General features: G+C 35.0%; 1 protein-coding gene across 1 annotated transcript in view; it reads right to left on the reverse strand.

The window, feature by feature from the left end:
• Nucleotides 1–20,591, reverse strand: part of LOC107187096 — a 32,425-nt gene extending 11,834 nt beyond the window's left edge. Inside the window, exons 1-9 of the mRNA XM_015575103.1 lie at nucleotides 18,914–20,591; nucleotides 18,639–18,824; nucleotides 14,411–14,646; nucleotides 10,758–10,969; nucleotides 10,214–10,290; nucleotides 9,002–9,198; nucleotides 6,696–6,856; nucleotides 2,761–2,929; nucleotides 1,376–1,569 (exon numbers count right to left, since the gene is read on the reverse strand). Of these exons, the coding sequence (XP_015430589.1) occupies nucleotides 1,376–1,569; nucleotides 2,761–2,929; nucleotides 6,696–6,856; nucleotides 9,002–9,198; nucleotides 10,214–10,290; nucleotides 10,758–10,969; nucleotides 14,411–14,646; nucleotides 18,639–18,824; nucleotides 18,914–20,357 (2,876 nt within the window). The 5' untranslated portion in view covers nucleotides 20,358–20,591. The remainder of the gene's footprint in view (nucleotides 1–1,375; nucleotides 1,570–2,760; nucleotides 2,930–6,695; nucleotides 6,857–9,001; nucleotides 9,199–10,213; nucleotides 10,291–10,757; nucleotides 10,970–14,410; nucleotides 14,647–18,638; nucleotides 18,825–18,913) is intronic.
• Nucleotides 20,592–24,484: the final 3,893 nt, after the last annotated feature.

A 24,484-nucleotide genomic window follows, 5' to 3' on the forward strand; every position in this document is an offset into this window, starting at 1 on the left:
GCTATCTGAGGAAACGCTACACGTATTTTATAGCTAGACTGTGGATGTTTATGCAAAATGACATTTTATAAAGTAATTCATAAAAACAAGAACAAAGGTAGGAATTTCTTCGTTCCCTTCGTATCTTATTGGGTAAAAGGGGGAATTACATATAGAACGCTGAAAATAAGCTGATGTTTGTGAATTTATAAAAAAAAAACTATTAAATAAATCATTATAAAACTTCAGTACTTTATATTTATCGTTTCAAATTACAACAAATTTTTTTTGTTAAAAATGTCAGTTGTAAGTATCGCTATTGAAGATCATTCTTGCCTCGCCGCCGGAGATATAAATTAGCTAGCATTCTAGCTTCTTCGTCTCAAATGGAAAACTCAAAAATATTTCTTATTATATCTGAAATTATATCGTCGATGAACGAAAAATACTAATAAAAGGTATTAGTAATTTTAGAAGGTTGCAGACCTTATAAAACCAGAGTATGATTTTTAGGTTAATTTTTTTATTCATTTATGCAAAATGAAGTTTAAATTAATCCTTTCGTTAAACATCCAGGTTCATCGACTATAGTTTGTTATAATGTGGTTGTGTATACCAGAACAGAAGGATTGGTTGTGTATTTTGTATTAAATCGTACTCGCCAATTTATACCTACGGCGAGGTTATTAAGCAACGGCGAGGTTATTAAGCAACAGCGAGGCAGTAGCAATTTCCTTCAATGGCGACATTTACAGCCGAAATTTTTAATAAACAATACTTTTTTTGCAACTTTAAACGATAAATATAAAGTACAGATCGTTTTAGAATGATTTATTTAACAGTTTTCTTGTAATAAATTCACAAAAACGAGCTTATTTTCTGTGATCTATATGTAATTCCGCCTTTAAGAATAACATAAAAAACTCGTTGCATCTGATCAAAGCTATGTTTTTTTATTGTATTTCACAGAACCCAATACGCTATAAATCCATAAAATCCACAGTCTATTCATAGTGCTCAGGTACTGCAAAGTGAAAGCATCGAGTATTCTTCATAGATTTATTCATTGCTGGCAAACCACGAATAAAATCTTATTCAAATTACATTCAGTCTGAATAATGCTGCAAATTTATTCATGACTAACGGTGTAATTTTTTCTCAAATAATATCCTAACTTGTTATTCACGGATAAATTCTAAAATTGAATTCATTTTTCAAGATAAAATTCGTCCGATTATGGCATTGGATACTCATTATATAGTTAACACCGTGCTAATGGGAGAAAATACGGAAATGTGTTTAACACTACGGAGCATAGTGTGGGAATATCACGAGTATAAATAAAGCAACAGGTACGAGTTTAAAAATATATCAAGACATGCATATGTATACTTACGACATTCCGTGAAAAATAACGAGAGAAAGGTAATTGCTCATCGTCGCTATGTACCGAAGAGTGGCTGACAGTAAGATGAAGAAGAAAATTAATAGAATCCCGATAATCGGCTTACATTCCAAGAAGAATACCAACATCGGAGCCAAAAGAGACAGCTGCATGTCGAGTGCAAGTTGATGGCTGTGAGTCGCGCACTAGAAATCAATAAAAAAAATAGTATCTGAATACCAACAGTTTATACACACATTTAAAAAAGTACATATCTATGACACATGGAAACGATTGACATTTTCGCTGTCTGATTATTTTAATATCGTTAACACTAAAAGTACCAGCGTTGAATTATATTAAACTAAATTGTATACTATAGTAGTATACAGAATATATAATACAATTTAGCATAATATACTATAACATAAAATGTGCAGTAAATTAAAAATCAACATAAATACCGTTAAAAACACTATTATCATTTCAGTAATCGTAAAATAAGAAATCTGAAGGCCCTCATTTTGACAGGTTTGGTAAATCTAGTATTAATTTCTGTAGGTTTTAGGGTAGATGTCCTAATTACTGCCACCTTCATATTGTAGCGTAACTTCATTTAATCATTTTACGTGTAGTTTAACCAAAAAATCGTTTCAGTTTAAGACATAATATATTTAACATCTCTCTCATTAAAAAAATAGTTTCATACATTAAATATGAAGAATTAATTAATAATTAATTAAAATCTACAAGCAATCCTAGTGTCCCTATAACTGTCAGCTCAAAAAGTAAAATAATTCTTACAAACTTTAAAAATTCATTTTGTAAATACATGTAGGTTGGAAATAGATGTAGAGTGAATAGTAAAATTACGACTTCTTTTTAGTATGATTTCACCATCAAATCTTTCGTCCTTCAAAATTAATTTTGAAATACCAGGTACATACAAGTACATGTATTTCTTTGTTTTTATGTAAATCATAGTTCCAATTTAGTAATAAAAGTTTTCATACGCGATTCTTTATAAGTTACTTTTCTATTAAGTATAATAAATAAAGGGGTAGTATTAGGAACACTAATAATTGGGACATTTTCCCTATAGTACAGCAAAATTAAACAGTACAAAAATCTAAAACACTGTAAATGGGACTCGTTTAGGAGAGGTGCGAGTAAAGGATAGAAATGAATCGAAATATTCAAAAAGATTCTGTTCAAATGTTTGTGTTAAGGTGGCTATTAGAATTAGATAGATTGATACACAAAGAGATTGTGCAACACGGCATTAAATTTTTGGGCGCCGGGTGTAGTTATTCTGCTGGTGTATTTCTAAAAAAAGGGAGGTGATATGAAATTTGAGATTTTCAAAGCAATACTTAATTTTGGAATGTTTTAAATACCATTTCTTCGAAAGGAAAGAAATTCTGTATGTACAGCAAATTCGTCCACGCGTTGCTTCTACAGAGCTCAGCATTAGGTATTACAACGCTGTTCCACTGAGGCCCCAATCCCATGTGCTCCATTACGAATGCGTACCAGAACACTACCGCAAGTAAAGCTGGCGTGAGTCTATACAATAATAATGATAGATTACGTACCGTTCAATATTCAAGTTGACTTAATTACTACTTTTTAAAGTTTATTGACACTTCTATAGCCGCTGACGTAGTTTTACGTCATAGTACAAAATTATAACTGGTTACCACTGACGTAGTTTTATGTCATAAAATGTACAACGGACTGCTATTTTATTTTTATATTTATAGGGAGACAAATGACTTGTTCATAAAAATGAGCATTTGAACGGAGTTAAAAATAGTTTCGATATGAAATTCAGACAAATGTGTTGACATGGTTTTTGGTATAAAAAGCTTAGAAAAATTTCGTTGTTCTACACTCTACTTTACTTATACGTCCTTGGCTATACAGTGGTGGGTGCAAGCGAATTACACGATACGACATGATAAACGACAAAAATCAAGAATGACGAAGTTGCGTTCGAGGATTTTATTCCGAGTTATTAATTGTTGAAAATACGCGTGAAATACGTCTGGCGCGATGCGTGATACTACTCCAATAGTCGATTCCCAGCTAATACAAGGAATCGATAAATGACCCAATAATTAAATATATAAAAATGAAATAAAATGGAATCAATGAAACCAGCACGTTAAACGACTGAAGAGCGCGCCTCTTGAGAAGAATAACCCGTCGTGTCGGACGTATCTACGCGTATTCGCCCATATTTTCAACAATTATTAATAACTTGGAAACAAAGCCTCGAACGCAATTCCGTCATTCTAGATTTTTGTCTTAGTTTTGCATGTACAACCACTGACAAAAAGTTTTCCATCACACAAATTAATACGAAATTCACTGACAATATTCATATCTGAGAACTATAAAATACTATCATGTACAGCTACAAGTGATGGGAAACTAAAAAAAGGTTAATACGAAGTAAATAACAATAAAATAACACAAACATCCATTTATTATGAAAATGAAATACGATAAAAAGTGAAATGTTACATGGAAGAAAATTTCCGATCCTATTTGTTAATTCAAATAATTTTTGGTACTAATATATGCCAATATATTAAATAAATTATGCCAATCCTCCAGTGACCAATTTGCACGCTCCTTACATTGTTGTAAGCGTTCCCTTTCATGCTTTTTTATAAGATATGGTTTCGTCGATACTTTTCGAAATAAGAAACCCATTTCATTTAAACGATTCCTGACCGTAAGGTCAGAAACGTTTTGAGCTAACTACTAATTTATTTTTCTGGAAGTTAATCGTCTCGTATTTTTTACAATATGACGTAATTTTCTATCATCTCGCATAGTTATTGAACGAGGGCGACTACATCTTTCGTGATTAGATACACTTCCCGTTTCGTTATATTTTCTTTTCAAGTGACTGACTGTACTGTGACTGGATCCTATGATTTGTGCAACTCCTTTTTGGCTATTTCCTACCTTCAAAGCTCGATTATTCTTACCTTTATATCATTCGAACACTTTGTGTTGTGGCATATTGAACTTTTCACTTGCTTGTGTAGTGAATAAAATTGTACGACTAACTGACTCAGTAGAGGTGAACTTCTATTTACATTTCTGTGGTCTCTTCTTGTGTCTATGCTTATAAACTATGCCTCAGATATTCAAGAACGTACTTATTCTAGCTATGATCGGAAACTTTTTTCCAGGAACTCTCCTAATCGGAAACTTTTTCCCATGTAACATTTCATTTCTTATCATGTTCCATTTCGTAATAAATGGAAATTTGTGTTAGTTTATTGTTATTTACTTCGTATTAACGGCCTTTCAGTATCCCATTACTTCAATCTTTATATGATAGTATTTTATAGTTTTAAAACAAGAATATTTTCAGTGAATTTCGTATTAATGCGTATAATCGGAAACCCTTTGCCAGGGGTTGTAGAATTCACCCCGTGGAAATTTCCATATTTTTATTAACAACTTGTATAATAATAACTTTACAATATATTGTTTAATGTAAATTTTGTATACTTTCATGTAAATGTATTTCATTATTTTTTTTTAAATAATTTTTAAACTTAATAAAGTTTAATAGTTATTTGAATTTTAATATTTCCATATTTATAAATCTGAAATTTTTATGATTGGATTTTTAACCTGTGAATGTCTTTCAATTTCAAATAACAATTGATTTACAAAACAATGTTTTTCATCTTCATTCTCATTTTAATGCTAGAACCCTGTGGTAACCAGCTATAGACTTTTATAAATGGAATATGCCACCAGTTTGTAGTTGTAGATCGCACGTTAGAATCGTCTCACAATGGTCGGAAATCACGAGGACCTGGCTAAAACCACAAAAATGAATATTTAAATTTCGGGTTTTGGATTATTTGCTTGGGTACATAGATATAGATAGTAGGAATATTAAACGGCAAGGGGTAGACATGTAGATCGTTTCTACCTGCGTCTATAACTCATAATCAGTGCAAAAGTGACCGCAGTTCAAACCGCGCTTTACGCCGAAAAGAAGCTAAACGTGACGCCCACTTCAAAACATTGTAACTTTGGTGAAAGTGCATCAAATTTAAATTCAAGAAATGGACCTTACTACTAAAAGTAAGTAAAATCGATATCTATATTTAAGAAATCATAATTAAAACGTAAATTATGACAATTTTTAATCTCATTGTATAAGAAAATACAGAAAACTTTTGTGTAAAAATTTTTACAATATAGATGTATTCAGTATTCTACAATATTCTGCTGAGAGGCTCCATGTATTTGTAGTAGATACATACTAATACCTAAAACAGTAAATCATCGATGAGTGTTCGAAAGCTCCTCGGTACTGACAATGAGTGGTGAAACGTCATCCCCACCATTAGGCGGGTCCTGCATGGAACAAATCAAGCGCCCAGTGGTCGGAATAACGTCTGAACACTCAGTGCCGAGGAGCCTTCGAACACTCATCGATGATTTAGTGTAGAATCAACCAAAAAAATTCTGCCCCAACCTACCCCCTGGAAGTAATCGATAAAAGTTGTTATCTCCATAATTATTGAAGATAGAAACTCCGGTTTTATTATTTTAAATTTTTTCGGTTTTATTTTTTTATAGTTTTGTTATTTTGCAAATTTGAGCACCGAACTAAGTATCAAAAAATTGGAAAAAATATGTCGATATTCTGTATGTGATTTCCTCTGCACTTTCCTCTAGGACTACTTTTCCTCAAGGCGGCGGCGCGCATACCTGAATTCGTACACCGCGACCTTCCTTGGTCTGAGCTGGCTACAACTGTAATGTCCACGAATTGAGGAAATTAATTTTAAAGAGGAAAGATCACAGATTATGGACATATCTTTTTCGAAATTTTTCATACTTGAACAGAAGCTCAAATTTGTAAAATAACAATATTTTTAATATTTCCATTGCAAAATTAACATGACGAATAACGAAAAATTAGTTAAGAGTAATCATCTTTTACAATTAAAATTAAAAAAAGAACAATTTTTAATACATCCAACTTCAACATACTTGTCGGCGATATTACATCCGCCATTTTGTTTTTTTTAATTTTGATTGCGGGTTTATAATCAGCGACCTCGAAAACCTCAGTATCACAAATTTTGTAAAAATCAAAGAACATATTTTTGTCAGGTTTCCGCGATTTTCGACTATTGTGTATCGACTGCAAAAGTCTTAACTGAATTACCAAAATTTTCTTCCGTAAAAATACCATCGTGTCATTATAGTATTGAAATCTTTTGACAAAAATGATTTTGTCTTCTTCGATTAAGAGATCGGTGATTAATAAAAAAGAATATACCTAATATATCTGGCGATAAGACGACAAAACCAACGAATCTCTCCCCGTGTCTTCAATTCGTGCGCCATGTTATAAGCAGTTAACACGCCACTCAATAGCAAGAACGCATCCGTATATACCATCGATACTCGTAAAACGGAACTGATCGGATTGTTTGCAACCTATTCGGAGAATAGTTATTAAATATGAGGATCCATAATAGATTTTCAAACGGCAAGTGTTATAACTAGACTGCGGATCTTTATGCAAATTCCAATATTTACAGATTGTTTCATCGAACTGAAATTGAGGTAGACATTAATTTTTTTCATTAACTCCTTAAACCTTGTGGTTCGTCACTGAAATTGCAGTCCCTAATGGCATGAATTTTTCACCACTAGCGTGTATATACGTCATAACCAATACTTGGTAACAAATGTTGTACATCACGAGAAATACAGGTAAAATTATACATTCTGAACACCGAGATTTCGAAAGAATTAAAGGCGTTAAAAAATTGTTCTAAAAACTTTTCATTTACGAATATGTCCATCATTCCTGCTGAGTATTGATTTGTGTCATGACGCATATACAGGGTGGATCACGAAATGTGATCAGCTTAGATTATTCTACTGCTAGCTGTTCGATCGAAAATATTTTACAAGCTTAACTATCAGTGCAGACGTTATAAATAGAACTACATAAGCAGTCGTTCTTTAATCATTTACGCGAATGTATTGCAGCTGATGGACACCATTTTGAACATTGTTTTAATTAAGGTAAATAATACTTTCTTAATATTGGTTTAGAAGGAAAAAAGTATTATTTTATGATGTTTGCCAAATTCGTCTCAGTATCTGTTAAAAGATGGGCGTACAAAAGTTATAGGTTTACCTATCTACAAAAAACTAAAGTGGGCCTTGAAAAGTCTGGACAAAAGTGTTAAAAACAAATTTGGTACAATCATCTTAAAGCTCTCCTTGAATCATGTTATATTAACCAACAAAAAAATTCGATCGAACAACTTGCAGTAGAATACTGTAAGCTGGTCACCGCTAAAAGAACTAAAATAATTAAAAATACAGCAAAATTCATAGTCATCTGTACTGAAATTTTTTCTATTTTATATTTTATACATTTGTGGCGGCACTACTTCCTACATTCGCTATCAGAGGTCTACCGAGTTGACACCTTTCCCGCAACTACCTGAAGCCTTCCTCGTTCGTATATATACGTCCTTAACCGACCATCGTATATCCCCGCGTCTAAGGCAGGGTCTGCTAGAAAGCCTTACTGACGAGTCCACTAGCAGGCCCAGGACGAAACGCTCCCTCTCCCTCTCCCTCTCCCTCTCCCTCTCCTTTCCTTTTCACATTCTTCAGCCAACAGTTTGCCGCCAAATTGGTGACCCCGAGAAGAGCATACGCAGCAGACGAAGGAGACCGACCGACAACGAGGAAGCAGCCTACAACGCAAGGGACGCGCCTACCAGAAGGATGGACGGACATCACTTTACAATTGCCGAGACTACGTAATCCCTCTCCTAGGATGGCCATCAGCAACGCACGGAGGAGCACGCGGCGCCACGATTTTCACCCTCCCAATGGCCACTCTAGGACAGCAGCATATACGGCTCGATAAGGTTCCAAGGCGACGCGCCTGGCCACGACGATCCTGCATCTTCGGCACGAGCAACGTGCTCGCCATTCAGGGTTTCCTGCAGCTGGACGACAGCGACAGCGACAGCGCCTCAACAATACCCGCTACGACATGACGCAGAGTCAGCGGACGACCAGAGCGCTACAAGTAACGCAGTTTCACACAGATCGTCATCGAGTGGGCACCGATCACAACGTCCCCGTCCTCGTTGGTACTCAAAGGATTCGACACGAACTGACATTAGGAAGAAGAACTCGCTCTGATATCGTTCATCACTGGCAAGGGGGTACTGTGGCGGCACTACTTCCTACATTCGCCATCAGAGGTCTACCGAGTTGACACCTTTCCCGCAACTACCTGAAGCCTTCCTCGTTCGTATATATACGTACTTAACCGACCATCGTATATCCCCGCGTCTAAGGCAGGGTCTGCTAGAAAGCCTTACTGACGAGTCCACTAGCAGGCCCAGGACGAAACGCTCCCTCTCCCTCTCCCTCTCCTTTCCTTTTCACATTCTTCAGCCAACAGTTTGCCGCCAAACATTCATATTTGCGACAAATGCATAAAATGCACAGTCTAGTTATAACGAAGTAAATTGATTAGTTTATGCAGCCGTAATATTTTTCACGATTTCAAGAATAGTATTCTTACTAATTTTTCATACATACCTCGGTAAGATCGATTCGATTAGAAAACGGTAATCTCGATATGGCTATAAGCTGATGAGCAAGATAAAGGGTAATCGTGACGAGTGTCCTTATTCCGTGAATGCACGTAATATCGACTTCACTTGAATGTACTTTTAATAAAGATCTGACGGTTCTCCTCAAGGAAAAAGACATTATTATTCTTTCAGAATAGTTACCTATAAAAAATAACAAAAATTAACAATTACACAGAAAAGACATTTATTATTTTCTAATATTCTTTTCAAATATCTTAAAGTTTTGTATTCTATCTTTCAATACAGCTGAAACAGTATTTTTCATTTTCACTACGTGTGTAAATAATTGTTGCAGAGATCATGTTAACTAGTCTGATTAAATGCTTTCTGCCGGGGATAGTACAACCTTCAATACAACCCACTAATCACTAAAAATTCCTTATACCTGTTTTTGAAAATTCAATTGCTTTATTTGTGAATACTTTGTTTGTGTCGTAATGTGGAAAATACCACTGTATACATTAATATTAAATTTTATTTCTATATTGTGTATATTGAATGAAGGAATAAAAGTTGACGAATCGACAAAATGTAATTATGAAACACGAGAATAAGTAAAAAATAGGCAGAATTATGAGAATTCGTTTATTCGTATTTCGTTCCATTTGAGCTCCGCTGCCACCCTGTAAAGCATTGAAACCTATACGAGGAACACCCTATATGATTTGATCTACTTTTAGTGCTTTTAAACTGATTGGGAGTCTGAACTCATAAAGTAAAGCAGTGTAAATCTTTCTGTCTATGCATACCACTTTTAACCTATTGTATTTATGATTACTTTAGATTCATAAATATTATTATTATATTATTGTATTTAGGGACACTTAACGAATTCATTAATACATATATGACTGTTTAAAAAAATGACCAAATTTCCAGCAGGTACTGATGTGCACATGAATTTTAATGTTTTACTGTAAAATTGCAAGCGTTAAAAAGAAATTCGTCAAACTGTTAAAAATTGTTGAACTGTAAAAGACAAACGACAAAATAAAAGGTAATTTATTATTTGAATAAATCATACATCCGAGTAAATCAACTTTAATAATATTCAGATCTAAATACAAGTACAAAATGAATCACTTCTAGAATTATTTAATAAAACGTTCTAATTGACCCTAAAACAACACAGAAAAAAACATATGTGAGGACTTACCTTTTCTCTCTGATACTACTATATAGTCTCTCACTGTCGCTATGAGGACGAGACAGACGATCGTCGCGTAGAAATACCTGAATCACGACATAATTCAAAATAGACAATTAGAGGTTTTAAATTTAGAGAGAAAAGCATTTCTACGCTAAATCGACAATACTTACAAGAATTTAATGTCAGTCTTAAGTAATGGAATACGAATTGTATTACCGAGTTAGCTTTAATTAACATTGAATTAAAACTATTAAAACAAGAATTTTTTAATCAACAAATAATCTTTTTGAATCAAATAGAAAACATCGTAATCTTTTTTATAGATGTACAACTAATACCATATAAATATGATGAATGTGACTTTTTTGATTGTATGTGCATGTTTGGCAACACCTATCATAAGATTATTAATTATTAATCATCTATAAAAAATGAAAAAATAAAAAGAACGACCATTTTAAAGATTTTGGGTAATTTTATCTAAATCACAGCGCTAGTATCTCGATCCGTTAATTATTCTTGTTATGGTATAGTCTTGAGGAATACTTACAAAACGCCAATCGTCTCTTTCGAATAGCTATCCGACTTCTCTTTGACGTAGCACATGTGGGGTTCAACGTCCACAGTGAATTTTATTCCTGTGGTGGAATTGTAGTGACTCAATGCCTGTTCCAATATATTTTCAGCATCCTCAGCTGAACACACGGCTGGAAGACACAGAGCCCAATTCACCGTCGTAAATTTTGGAACAAAATGACCAGGCTGTGAAAGAAACAATGTAAAAAACTAAAAGATACCGTTTTACACAAATCTATAGAGAATGGATATGATTTGGTAGTGTAACCGTGTGCAAAGTGGTTATGTATAAACAAATGAATTGAAAATGTTTTATAATGTATTTTCTAAAACCTAGTTCCTGGGAAAAAGGAATAGAATAATCCATTTGTTACATGTTTAGAATACCATCTACTAACTACGAATTTAGGACTACTCCAATTACTTGTATTCGGTAAATATTTGGAATAGGAGAGGCAGCTCTAATGACCTTGGCCTAGACATATGTTGTCAAGGTCACCCTTCTCAGTGACCTTCAGAAGGTTTTAACCGTCGCTAGTTTTTTATTCAAAAGTTATACGCAACAAATGTGTGCAAAATGTAGAAATTATTTGCAATATTGAAGGGATCTAATGACCTTGACCTTGACATATGTTGTAAATATCACCTTCCGAGTAACCTTGAGAAAATTGTAGCGGTTGCACTTTATTTGTTAAAAACTTATTAAGAAATAAATTTCCCAATATAGAGATGTCTGATTAACCTCACAATTTAAATCTTACCTAAATAGTATAAACATTTTATTTTTAACACATCTACTTTTTTAAGGGATTGTGTGGGCGGGCTCCGCCCCTCTTCCTGCAACCCCACCCCGAGAAAATCTAATTCTAAGCTGACCCAACTTCATTTCTGATTAAATTAAAATGAGATTTGGGTTAGGTTAACATTTCCCATATAATTAACAATTTCACCCCCGCCCACGCAATTACTTAAAGAAGCAGATGTTCTAATAATATAATATTTATATTAGGTAAAATTTAAATTATGAAGTTAAGTATACACTTTTGGCGGTAAACTGTTGACTGGAAAAATGTGAAAAGGAAAGGAGAGGGGAGAGGGAGCGTTTCGTCCTGGGCCTGTTAGTGGACTCGTCAGTAAGGCTACCTAGCAGACCCTGCCTTAGACGCGGGGATATACGATGGTCGGTTAAGGACGTATATATGTATACGAACGAGGAAGGCTTCAGGTAGTTGCGGGAAAGGTGTCAACTCGGTAGACCTCTGATGGCGAATGTAGGAGGTAGTGCCGCCACACACTTTTATATTGCAAATTTGTTAATAACTTTTTAAGCACAATCCTTCTCAAGATGACTGAGGAGGGTGACCTTGACCACATATGTCAAGGTCAAAGTCATCGGAGCAGCCTCCCCTATTTTAAATATTTACCTACTATTCGTTAAGGCACAAATTGTACAGTTATAAAATGATTAAATCATTAATAATCTGCTCCTGATAACACTGAACATAATTTGTGGAACCACTTTATTATTATATAATTTTTCAAAGCCTTTTCAAAAATTTCTATCGAAAAATTGTTACAAATTCCTATTTTAATACTATTCTTCTACAAACATGTAATTAAATTCAATTTCTAATAAAGCTTAGAATTCTAAAAAAACGCTTAAAATTGAATAAGTTCTGAATCACATCGCGTTAATCTAATCTACAGACAATTTAGAATGCCATTCCACAAGCATTTTCATCTTTTTAAGCCCGCTTTTCAATGAATTAAACTTTTCTAACCGTCTAACTGGAGAGGTAATATTCGTAATTTTCTCTAATGACGACGATCGTTGTCAAAAGATTTACTGAATGTAAAAAATGTAACAAATGACAATGTACATTTTGTATATAATTTCTTTCTGTATAAAATTACTAATTTGCAACATATACAATGTGTCTGAGTTAAATGAGAAGAACAGTTAAATACACAGGATGTTATTTGTTAGTTACACAGGATGTTTCCGAAAATGTGGTAGAATCCGCAAGAAGGTGATTCTATATATTAAAGTAAATCGAAAATATAGAATAAAATTTTGTTCATTTAAGATTTCTTTTTTGAGAAAAACGATTTTGAAGAAAAGTCTGAAACATGTGTGTTCGTCACGGTAGTAAGTAGAAACGGAATGCAATGAGCAGACGCGTTAGTCAAGTCCTATTTATTTGCACGCGTATGCAGCAGTATTCAAAATCAATATTCTCGAAAACGAAGTCTCGAATGAAAAAATTTTATTCCACATTTACAACTTATTTTTTCACGTAGAATATCCCTCACCCGGTTGTAACACCAAGTTACATGTCACCCTGTATTTATTTTATTAAGTGAAAAATTGCTGAATATATCGCCTTAAGCCATAAACCTCCTCGTCTCAGATATAAATAATCCGAAAACGACTATGTTCTTCGCAACACTTTCAATAACCGACTAAATTTTACTTTTCGTTGTTGTTATGGAAACAGTGTGCCACTTTCTGAAGGTAAGTGTGTCAATTTAGAGGTACTGAAACGTTAGAGCTTTCAAAATTCTCCCCTAAGGTGTGATAATGAAAGCAAATTTCGAACTCGTCTCTGAAAGGAATCATCTGTAGTTAAGAGTTCAAGAAGCATGAACCGATGATTAAGTGTTCAAATTCTTCACTTATTCGAACGTCTGTATCATATTGTCGTTTAGTTGAAAACATTTTTTCATTATCTTTAGAATACACTATTTCTTTAATGTAACTCCTAAAGTAGAAATCGAGAGGCGTAAGATATTGTGATCTTGGTAGCCAAGCAATTGTTCCACCCAGTCCGATCCAACAGTTGTAGCGTTAGTATAATAAATTTCTAATATCTCTAGTATCATGTATGCGGTGCATACAGAAAATTAACTTCTGTCGGATAATTTACAAACCCAGCCCGAAGTAGCAGTGAGGTTGAATAAATCAAGTAGCTTGTGGCTAATTAACCGCACTTAACAAATATTCCACCACGATTTTCTCGAAAACGGAGCCATGTATGACAACATGTCATTCTACACTACTCAAAAGAATTAGAGGGTCGTTAATGTGGGCGGTCCTATAGCAGCTAACAAGCGAAGTAATCAAAACGAGTATATTTGATAAATTGATCTTTTCCGTATAATGCTTACATCTGCTTATATTTGTACAAATACCTTTCCGGATTTTATACCTCGTATTGACGTGCGACTGCAATACATGAACCTCTAATTATTTTGAGCAGTGTTTATTTTGGACTTAATTTTACACAAAGGATCACCTCCTTTTGGATTGTATCACGATTTCGGAAATATAATGTATAATCGTAACGAGGACATGCATTAAATACTCGACGAATGTTCGAAGGTTCCTCGGCACTGACAAGGAGAGGTCTCCAGGTGTAACCCTGACGTTTTTAATAAGGTTTAGCACAGTGATAGAGCAGGGCATTCTGAAGCCAATGATATTTGTTTCAGTCGCATATGACCATTAGTTTATGAAATATTTCATGGTCGGTGCCGAGGAGTCTTCGAACACTCATCAAGGATTTACCGTATTATTATTAGAACTATAAAGAATAGTAGTGGAAAAAAACGAAACTATTCACTTACATCGTGCATGTTCCCTCGTATGAAAGAACGAGCCTGCATCATGTTAATTGGAAGCCTCATGTCCGGATGAGAGGCGTATAAATCGATATATGCCAAACAATACTTTCCCTGCACCTTTATCGTGACGTTATTCAATTTCACGTGCGCCATCACTCCCAGACACTCGTCGAAGTCTCCGAGCTGGTTCACGTTTCCTCGTAACAGGCCAGACGGTACCTTTGCACTTGCATCTAACACTTAAATGCAAAATAATACGAAACAGTAAGATTATTTTATGCATTTATAGAATTATGCGAATGTATAAAGCATTGTACAATGGAAACATGAATATACATAGAGGACGGTATACGGTCTGTCTTAGAAATTTCGGAATCGAAGTCAAAACAGCAATTTCTTGTATGATATTCACGCTGTTTAGCAGCAATTATTGAAAGTAATATTAAAGCAGTTTCCTTCTGAAGTGATCTCGTGGTCATGATAATTATGTAAACACTGGCTATATGTAGCTCTGGTAATTGTTTATCAAGATGACGGCGGAGAAAGTCGTCGAAGCCCTGTGAACGTCAAAATGATTTTAGATTGTTTCTTTGTCATCGTTTCCGATTTTGATAACACAAATAAGTTTGATGTAGCTGAAGTAGACGAAAACGGTGGATAATGCGAGATACCCTTCGAAACCGAAATGTTGTGTAAACTCATGACTCATGGAGCCACACGTTTCGACAGTCGTTCTTTCCACCTTCTTGAAGAATTATCAGAGTCATTGCCAAAGTTTCTATTAACTATTGTGAGCAGTATATCTCTTCACAAGAAAATTATTTTTAATATTTGATAATGGAGAGCATTATCATTTCACAGAAAACTGCTGTTTAGGTTTCAGTTCGAAAACTTTTAAAACAGGCCGTATAGGTATGTATACAGACAATGAATGGAATACTACATATGTACGAAGTGTCGCGTCCGTCCGCGCGGATTCTCTTTTGAATCCGCCCGGGGTTGTAAATCTCAGACTCGACCGTCATGGTACGTGTACAGTTGCGACTGTTGCCCGCCAAATTAATGTTAAGCAACCATTTCAATTTTCTCGTAACTGATTGTGAGTATAAATCGTCTTGTCGAACGTTACTTTGCGTGTTGACGATACGAGAGTTTTTAAAACAACGTGTGTCTTCGAGTGTTTGTGAACGAATGCATTTTCGAGTTTCGTGTGACGTCGCGCTTCTTCGAGGTTCGCCGAAGACGTTGCCCAATTTCGTCTCCTAATTGGTTGTGTCTTGAAAGGGAAGGCAAATTCTTAGGTTTTCCTAAGTGAAGTGCAGGTGGAAAACGTCTCCTTCAGGGCGAAGCGGACACCGGAAAAATATCACGCACGTGGTCACGATGCGACTTGACCGCGACGAATTTTCGAGAGTCTCCCAACGGTAGGAATTATAGCCGTATTGTCTGCAAGTCAGCGCGCCCCGGTAAGGCCCTGCGCGGATGAGTCCCAGGTTTTCCGTGCGCACGTGGTGACTGCAGACCAAATATTCGGGTCTTTTGTCTATTGTTCCCGTATGTCGGCGAGAATCTAAATAAACTAACAGTGGCCGATGTCAAAAAAGTCTAAAATTGAAGTTGCTAAGCGACAAACGGAGTAAAATAATCAAAGTTAACGGAATCGTCGAATTCTATAGCCGTGAAACACGAGGTGTGTGCAAAAATTTTGATAGGTTTTACTCTAAAATGATAAACCAATAATAATTTTGATTGTCATTTAATAGTAATTTAATGAAATGCATAATAATTCTTTTATGATATGTGTATTTTTAATAGAAATTTTTATTCTAATGAAAACAATTTTAGAGTATTATTATTATTGCATTTGTATAATTAAAATATGTTCCAAACAACTTTTTTAATAGGTTAGATTGATAACGATACGTTATATGTTAACATAATTGTTTATTGTTTACATAAAACCATGTCCATCATATCATCTTCAGATAATCCACCTAAACTCTTATAACTTTTGCACTGACCCATTATGCCTCAGTTTCTAATTTCTTGTAATATGTTTTATTAATATTTTTCTAACTTGTATTACAAAAACAAGAAATAACCCTAAATTTATGTTGAGCGTTGAATATTCTATTGGGTACAAAATAACAAAAAAATTACATTAAAAGATTATTAAACTATTTGTTTTATTGTGTTATGACTACTTGTATATACTGTAAATAGATCAAATCAGCAGTATAGTAATACAGTATGAACAGAATAGATGAATTATTGTTCCATGTAAGTTTTTGTAAATTACACTGTCCAACAAATTTAAACATTTTTCCTGATCTGAAATATCTATTGGGAAATCCTTATAGAGTTTCTCCTCGAAATCACGAATCCGGAAGTAGAATTTCTCCATCTACTTCAGTTTTTGGAAAACATGATCTTTCGTAAAAGCACCTGATTTTGGCGAAAAATGACATATTACGTGAAAACTGAAAACGCTAGAAAGTTCAATTTACTTTTGAAAGATAGACGAGAGTTTTCTGAATACAGCAGTGTATATAGTTCTAAAATTGTATAATTTTTACTGGTTGCAAATTGCTGTGGACTTTTAAAGAAGAGCCGATGTGCGTACTTTCTATGTACTATTTTTGCATTTTTACGAAAAGTTCTTTGCGTTATTAGTAAGTCATACGTATAATACATGCATCGAACATTGAAATAATTTGAAACTAAAAGTGATCGGAGAATCTTAATTACAATTGCAGGAACATTGTACATACGACAAGGGTGTGCCCATTGAATACACATATCGCTGTCGATTACGCGTAGCTACGGCGTTGAAGAGTCGAGGTAAGCGAGCAATGGCCGCTTGGCGGCAAAACGCCACGCACATGTTGCTCACGGATATTTCCCCGACCTGTTCGAATTAAAAACTGTTCCGAAACTTTTTTTTAGATGGTTTCTTCTACAGAAATGTCTACAGAATCCAATACAATGTAGCAAATTCGTGCTGAGCCAAGAACTTTTCGTAAAAATGCACAAATAGTGCATAGAAGATACGCACTTCGGCTCTTTTTTACATTTTCACGGCAATTTACAACCAGTAAAAATTATACAATTTTATAACTATATACACTGTTGTATTCAGAAAACTCTTCTCTATCTTTCAAAAGTAAATTGAACTTCCTAACCTTTTCAGTTTTCACGTAATATGGCATTTTTCGCCAAAACCAGGTGTGTTTACAGAAGGTCATGTTTTTCAAAAACTGAGAGAGATGGAGAAATTCTGCTTCTGGATTCGTGATCTGGACGAGAAACTCTATAAGGATCTCCCAATGGATATTGCAGATCAAAAATCGTGTAGAACAATGTTATTAAATGCATACTAAAATTACATAACGTTCTATAATATTTTTTGCAACAAAGTAAATGATTGTATCTAAAGATATATACAGACACTGCGAGGGTGGCTTGCACGGCTGCTTCGCGAGACATGCCCCGCGAAGCAGCTGCACAAGCCAGCCTCGCAATGTCGGTACATAGGTTCATTTTTTTATAAATGCTTTAGAAGAAATTTATGGTATTATTTGTAGTTAATCATTATATTTGTAAGTCAATAGTATAGCCCATAGCATCAGGCATATTTTACTCGTATTTCTCTCGTATTTTCAACAATTAATAACTGCCAAACGGAGCCCCGAACTTGATTTTCGTCTATAGTTTTACATGTACAATCTACCATATGAAAGTGTCCCACATTTTTATCAAAACCATGTATGTATAGTCTAGACCAGGTAAACAAAAGAATTGTCATTTCATAGAATACCAAGTAATTTAAATTCCTTAAAAAATTACACTGACAGTATTGATAGAACAATATTATCACGTTGAATATAAAGTGTATCTGTTCATGTACCTACATGTGTGAGCATGAAAACTAACAAAACAGTTTATATTAAATGAAACATTATTTAGATTCCTATTGAAGTTTTTAATTTGTACATCAATGTAAAGTACAAACGCAATCATTGCATCCAAACTTTCAAACTACACAGTATACATTTCTTCCTGATTATAATTAATTAAGAAACTTATTGAATAATTAATTTCCTGATACGCGAATATAATATGATTGCAACGTTTGTTTCCTTACGTTGAAATAACCAACTTTAGACAGGAATTTATGCCATTTCACAGTCCCGAAATCTAATCATTCATAATTGAAAAAATGTTCGCTTACTTTGCAGGGCCCACAACTTATGTCCCCTGAGCTGTCGCAGAAAGATCATCCCGTGCTGCTGACACTCGAGATCCTCTATGGCCGTAAAGTTTGGCACGAAGGTCGGCACGCTTAGTAACGCATCGTTCAATTGACCCAAAGTGGAAGGGACTTTCGCGTGTACTTTCGTTCTTTCTTTCGAAACTTCTACAAATAATTATCGAAAAAAATGAACTGAAACGTTAACGACACAACGGTTCACAAATTTCAATGAGTAAAACGAACGCAATACTCACTATCGAGTCGTTTAACTTCAGCGGTTTTAGCCGGAGTAGCTCTCACACTCACTGTTTCCACTTTCTTCTTTTCGGGCTGCTTCGCTGGTTCCTTCGACTTCGCCTTTGACGCTTCTGTTGTGACCGAAATCATTTCCTTTTCCTTTGGTTTCACTGCAACCATCTTCGTCTCTGATTTCGATGTAATTATGGGTTTAGACGATTCAGGGTCAGATTTCGTTGTTTTAGCTGTTTCAACATTTTTCGAGACTACAGGCGACTTCCATTGGATCTCCGTCGGTTTCTTCGCCGTTTCTACACTTTTCTCCTCTTGCTTCTTGACAGGCTCCGCTGGTTTCTTTGTTTCAACCTTCAGTTTCTCTATTACCGGTGTTGGTAACTCTGTAGATTTTACTTTATCCTTATCGGCATATCTGACTTTTTCCAGCTTCTTGGGAGGAGGAGTGACAACCTCTTCTGATTCTTCGTCACTCCCATCTTCATCCTCATCTTCATCCTCGTCATTATCCTCATCCTCATCGTCATTTTCGTCTTCATCTTCACCTCCACCTCCACTTCCGCCTCGATCCTCACCTTCATCTTCATTTTCATCCTCATCTCCATCTTCATTTTCAACTTCATCTTCATCTCCCACAACATTTTCATCCTCATGTACTTCATCCTTTACCAGTCTCTTACGTGATTTAATTTCTTTCGAACATTTCTCCAACTTTTTCTTTCTTATGTCTTCTATATCATCACCGTCACTGCCTTCCATATACTTGACCTTCTTTAATCCTTTGAACAATGTAGCTTCATTCTTCTTCAAGCTTTCGTCCTCTTTACTTTTCTTCACAGTTAATTTCATTTCCCCCTTCCTCCTATCCACCTTAACTTCCTGTTTTTCATCTTCAACAGATTTCCTCTTAACCTTGTAATACTCCTTTTCTTCTTCTTCGGCTTCTTCACTTTTCTCCTCTTTTTCATCACCATCCTCACTAGAATCGTCCACTACATCTTCACCACTCTCGTTATTTTCCTTACTATCCTCCTCCACTTCCACCATCACATCTCCGTCGTCGTCATCCTCCAACTCAATACTCCTTTCTTGACTCTTGTCATCAACATGTCGGTTCGTCGAGTGTCCAATTCTTTCGGGCTTCGCACGTGCCCCTTCCCTGTCATCATCGTCGTCCGACGTCATCTCGACAGGTGATTTTCGGCGGGTCGCGAGCTGTGGCGGTGGCGGCGTCTCGTGCCACTTTCGACTGGTGGATGGAGTCGGAGTCTTCTCCTGGCATCTGCCAAAGATGGAAGATGCGCAGATAGCTCGATGTAATTGTTCCCCGGATGTAAAGATCGTCTGCGGCCCGTGCTCGCGTATTTTGAAGCCATAACAGCAAGTGTAGAATAGAAGGACGAGCGCTGATAAACCGATGCACTTGCCCAAAAGGGCGGCAGCCATGTCACCGCAGCATTCACATGGAAGAACCGCTGGTGGAGCACTGGTCCCGAACTCAATTGGTCAACTGGTTCACCAATTTAGTATGGCATCGTCACGATCAGCAACAACAGCGACGATTACTTTCTTCACGAATCCTCCTTCGTTGTTGACGATCGCCTGGCTTCCCTCTCCTCACCACGAGGAACAGTTAACCCGGAGAGCTTCAAGAGACTATCAAATCGGAGGACAAGCCAGACCCCGGGCCGCTGCGTACACGAGCGGCCGTTTCTTCGTGAAAATTAGAACGGATGGCAAGTGCCCAACCAGCTAGAAGTTTTATTTAGCATCAACATTTCAGAGGCAGACCAATCGAGCCTACACGCACGCGCCAAGCAGAAAGAACCGTGGCGGCGTTCGCGCCATGCGGTCCCCCGCGCTTCGTTACGCAATCCAAGAAGCTAAAGCTCACTACTGACCGGTCACCCCGCCTAAGACAGCTCCAAAATAATGTCCGATACTTCGCCCACGACGCGCCTACCGACTCATCCGCCGAAGGCTACCACGGATTCTCTTCGAATTTGTTGCCCTGGTTACGTCTGCGCTAAAGTAGAAAGCGTCTGGTATGCAGTTTTTGGGAACTGTCCAGATGTTAAAAACTGTTTCATTTGTCGTTCGTGTATTTTTTCCTCTTTTTTTTTATCGATAGAGAAACTTTTCTTTTGCACGTTGCGGCAATAAAGTAGTAGTCGGAAGGGAATTCATAATTGGTATTTTTTTTTTGTATATATACATATATACAACGTGTACCTAATTGAACAGACGTTAACTTGCAACCTAACAGAAAAATCAGTTCCGAAAAAGTTTCTTCGAAAATTATGAGTCTTGTCGTAGAAATTATTAATCTTACCATTGGAGCCGGAACTTTTAAGAATCTTTTAAGAAACTTTTCAGAATATTTCAGATCTATATTTATGTAAGATAACCGAAGTTGAACGAACTAATTGTCTTGATTTCCAAATAAATTGTAATGTATATATAATAATTATTTTTAACATTTCTAATGTTTAATAATTTTAATAATTACGAGAATTTTAATAGTTTATGTCATTCTTTATAAAAGTCTTTAAGGGTACCAGCAGCTAGTATTCTAAGATTACTTTTGTTTCTTTAACTTATTTTTCTGTTGAGAAGGGTTTGTCTAAAATCTAGTAAATGTACATTTACAAATACATCCTTTCAATGTTAGTATTAAAAACTGTATTGCGTTTAACGAACGAATAATGCAAACGAAAATGTAAAATAAAATTTCTTTATTTCAGACTCTGACTTCAAGATACATAACTGTTCAACAAATTTTAACTTTTTTTCGTTTTTGTAACCTTTAATATACTGATAGATCTTTATGATCTGAATACGCATCTGCAAACCATTTCTTTCCAGTGCGTCTAGTTTTTGAAAAAATTACAAATTTTCAACTTTGGAGCTGTGTTGTGCTTTTACAGTAATAGTTATTCAATTCCTTTTGACACGAAATAATTCTCTGGACTTTTCCGAACAAAATTATATAAATTTATATTATATTATAGACATCTAAATATATTTAAATAGTGTTCAAAATGAGAAGGACACCGAAAAAACACCACATTTTGATGATATTCTTCAATTTATTACCAAAATTAAGGGTCCAGGGAAAAATCTAACCACAGCACGCGACAGAGCAGACCTTTCTGCTCAGGAAGGTGTCAGAGAAAGTTGCAAAATATGTTTTGTTTTAAATAGGGAAGCGAAATAGTTCAGCAAAACACGCGGCGACGACAGTAGTGGCCGTGCGCGTGTTCAGCGCTTCCACTACGTTGAGCGACAGGCAACGCGACCGCCGTTATTGAGTACCACTGTCGCCGCCGCATGTTTTGCTGAACTATTTCGCTTCCCTATTTAAAACAAAACATATTTTGCAACTTTCCTTAACACTTTCCTGAGCAGGAAGGTCTGCTCTATCCCGTGCTATGGTTAGATTTTTTCCTGGACCCTTAATTTTGGAAATAAATTAAAGAATATCAGCAAAATGTGGTACTTCTTTCGGTGTCCTTCTCACTTTGAACATTATTTAAACATATTTAGATGTATATAATATAATATCAATGTATATTTATTTTTCTCCGGAAAAGTCCAGAGAATTAGTTCATGTCAAATGAAACAGAATAACTATTACTGTAAAAGCACAACACAGTTCCAAATTTGAAAATTTACAATTTTTTTAAAAATCGGATGTGCTGGAAAGAAACGGTTTGCAGATTCGTATTCAGCTTATAAAGATCTATTAGGAACGCTTATTGAAAATTGCAAAACTTTTTACGCGTTGAACGGTGTATTAGTCTTTCATGTTAAATAAATAGGGCCAGTGATATAGTATCATCTACTTTTTACCATCTCTAAAAAACAAAAACGTTACCTTAAAGATAGAAAACTTGACAAGAAACAGATTTTGTCACACATTACTCCATTTTTTTATATGTACATATATGTTTAGTTAATAAATATTTATTGTCTTGTGAAAACTTAATTGTATTTTCTCTTTAGATATGAATCACTAAAATGCAATATATTAACACTTAACCGGTCCCTCTTGCGCCAATGTAAGTTCACGAGTGCAACGGTTATTAGTCGCTCTTAGATCCACATAAATTCATTTTTTTTACTATACTTTGTCGTTTATAACATGTCCTACGTTCATAAGTGCGATAGTTGTTTGTCAATTTCAAATCTGCGTAAGTTGACAGGCTATATAAATTATACTTCACGAAAAAACGTAATTCCACAATGTTTATATCTTCCAATTGTTGGGTAACTCTTCACATGTGTGACCGATTTAAAAAATAATCATATCCTTCTTAATTATTAGTTTATAACATCCATAAAATTGATATATTCTTAAATATTTTTATTTGTGTCTCAGTTTTTTAATTCTTCATATGCTAATTTCTACTGATACAATAAAGCGTATATTCATTCGCTTCATCATATGGTAAATATTCAGGTCTGAAGTGTACCACAGATATACTCAAAAGTATTATACATATACTCAAAAATTATGTACAATTAATCATAAGCAATTTATCACTGTGACAATAGAGTTGACTTAAAATATCATTTAACTTCAAGAAAAATGTTATTGTTGTTCATATTTAATAGAAAATTGATGCACGTATTGTGTGATAACTGAATATATACTACTAATATTACTGGTAATATTAAAACGTGTTATTAGGGAAAACTGAATTATTTTAAGGAACACACTTTTCGGCATACATAATTCATTTTTTATACACGATAATGTCAAATACATTTCAAAGTCCATAACTGTTTTTAAACGAAATAGAATATTTTTCAATATGTACACGTAAGTGTTTTCACATTCAGACGAATTCAATGACTGTAGTCACTTAGTGTCAATCAATGTCATAAATTTATTTATAATATTCTAATGTCTTTGTTTATTATCATTTTAGCAGATGTTTAAAGTTTTATCCTTTCACTTGTCCACATTTGACAATTGTTTTCCTTCCTTGAAACGTTGCTACTATGTTTCAAAATATTGCTTTCATTAGTCGTAGCGAAATTATTAAAGTGAGCTGCTAAAGATCATAAGAAATGAACAAGTTTTCTGAATTGTTTGACTGTTGATTGTGTTAGGCAAGTATTACAAAAATTAGAGGCGTGGAAATATAATAGGAAAAACTAAGAAAGAAGAACAAAACAATGGCGGACAATATTGTTGCACATGCAGCTAGTGGCCGCATAGCAGTCGAAACTGGTATTAATTAAAAATCCGTACTGAGTATTTTCTTTTGGGTTTTGAGATTAGGAGCGCCACCATAGTTCCGAAGATCTGTACAAAACGCACAGAACTGCGGTCATAGTGAACGATTTTTTTCAAATTTACGGCACTCGTTGATAACCGCGAAAAAATGAACCATGCCAAATTTTAGCTTCCTATCTCAACCCGTTTCCGAGATATTTAATGTTAAAGTTTTGAAAAATTAGACGATATTAACTGACACGACATTATTTCAATCTCAATATTTTGAGTATTCTTAAACATAGAGAATTGATCTTGCTCTCATTTTAAAGCTAAAGAAACGTATTAT

This window comes from Dufourea novaeangliae, unplaced genomic scaffold (genome assembly GCF_001272555.1).
Source record: "Dufourea novaeangliae isolate 0120121106 unplaced genomic scaffold, ASM127255v1 scaffold97, whole genome shotgun sequence".
In the NCBI taxonomy this organism is placed as follows: domain Eukaryota; kingdom Metazoa; phylum Arthropoda; class Insecta; order Hymenoptera; family Halictidae; genus Dufourea; species Dufourea novaeangliae.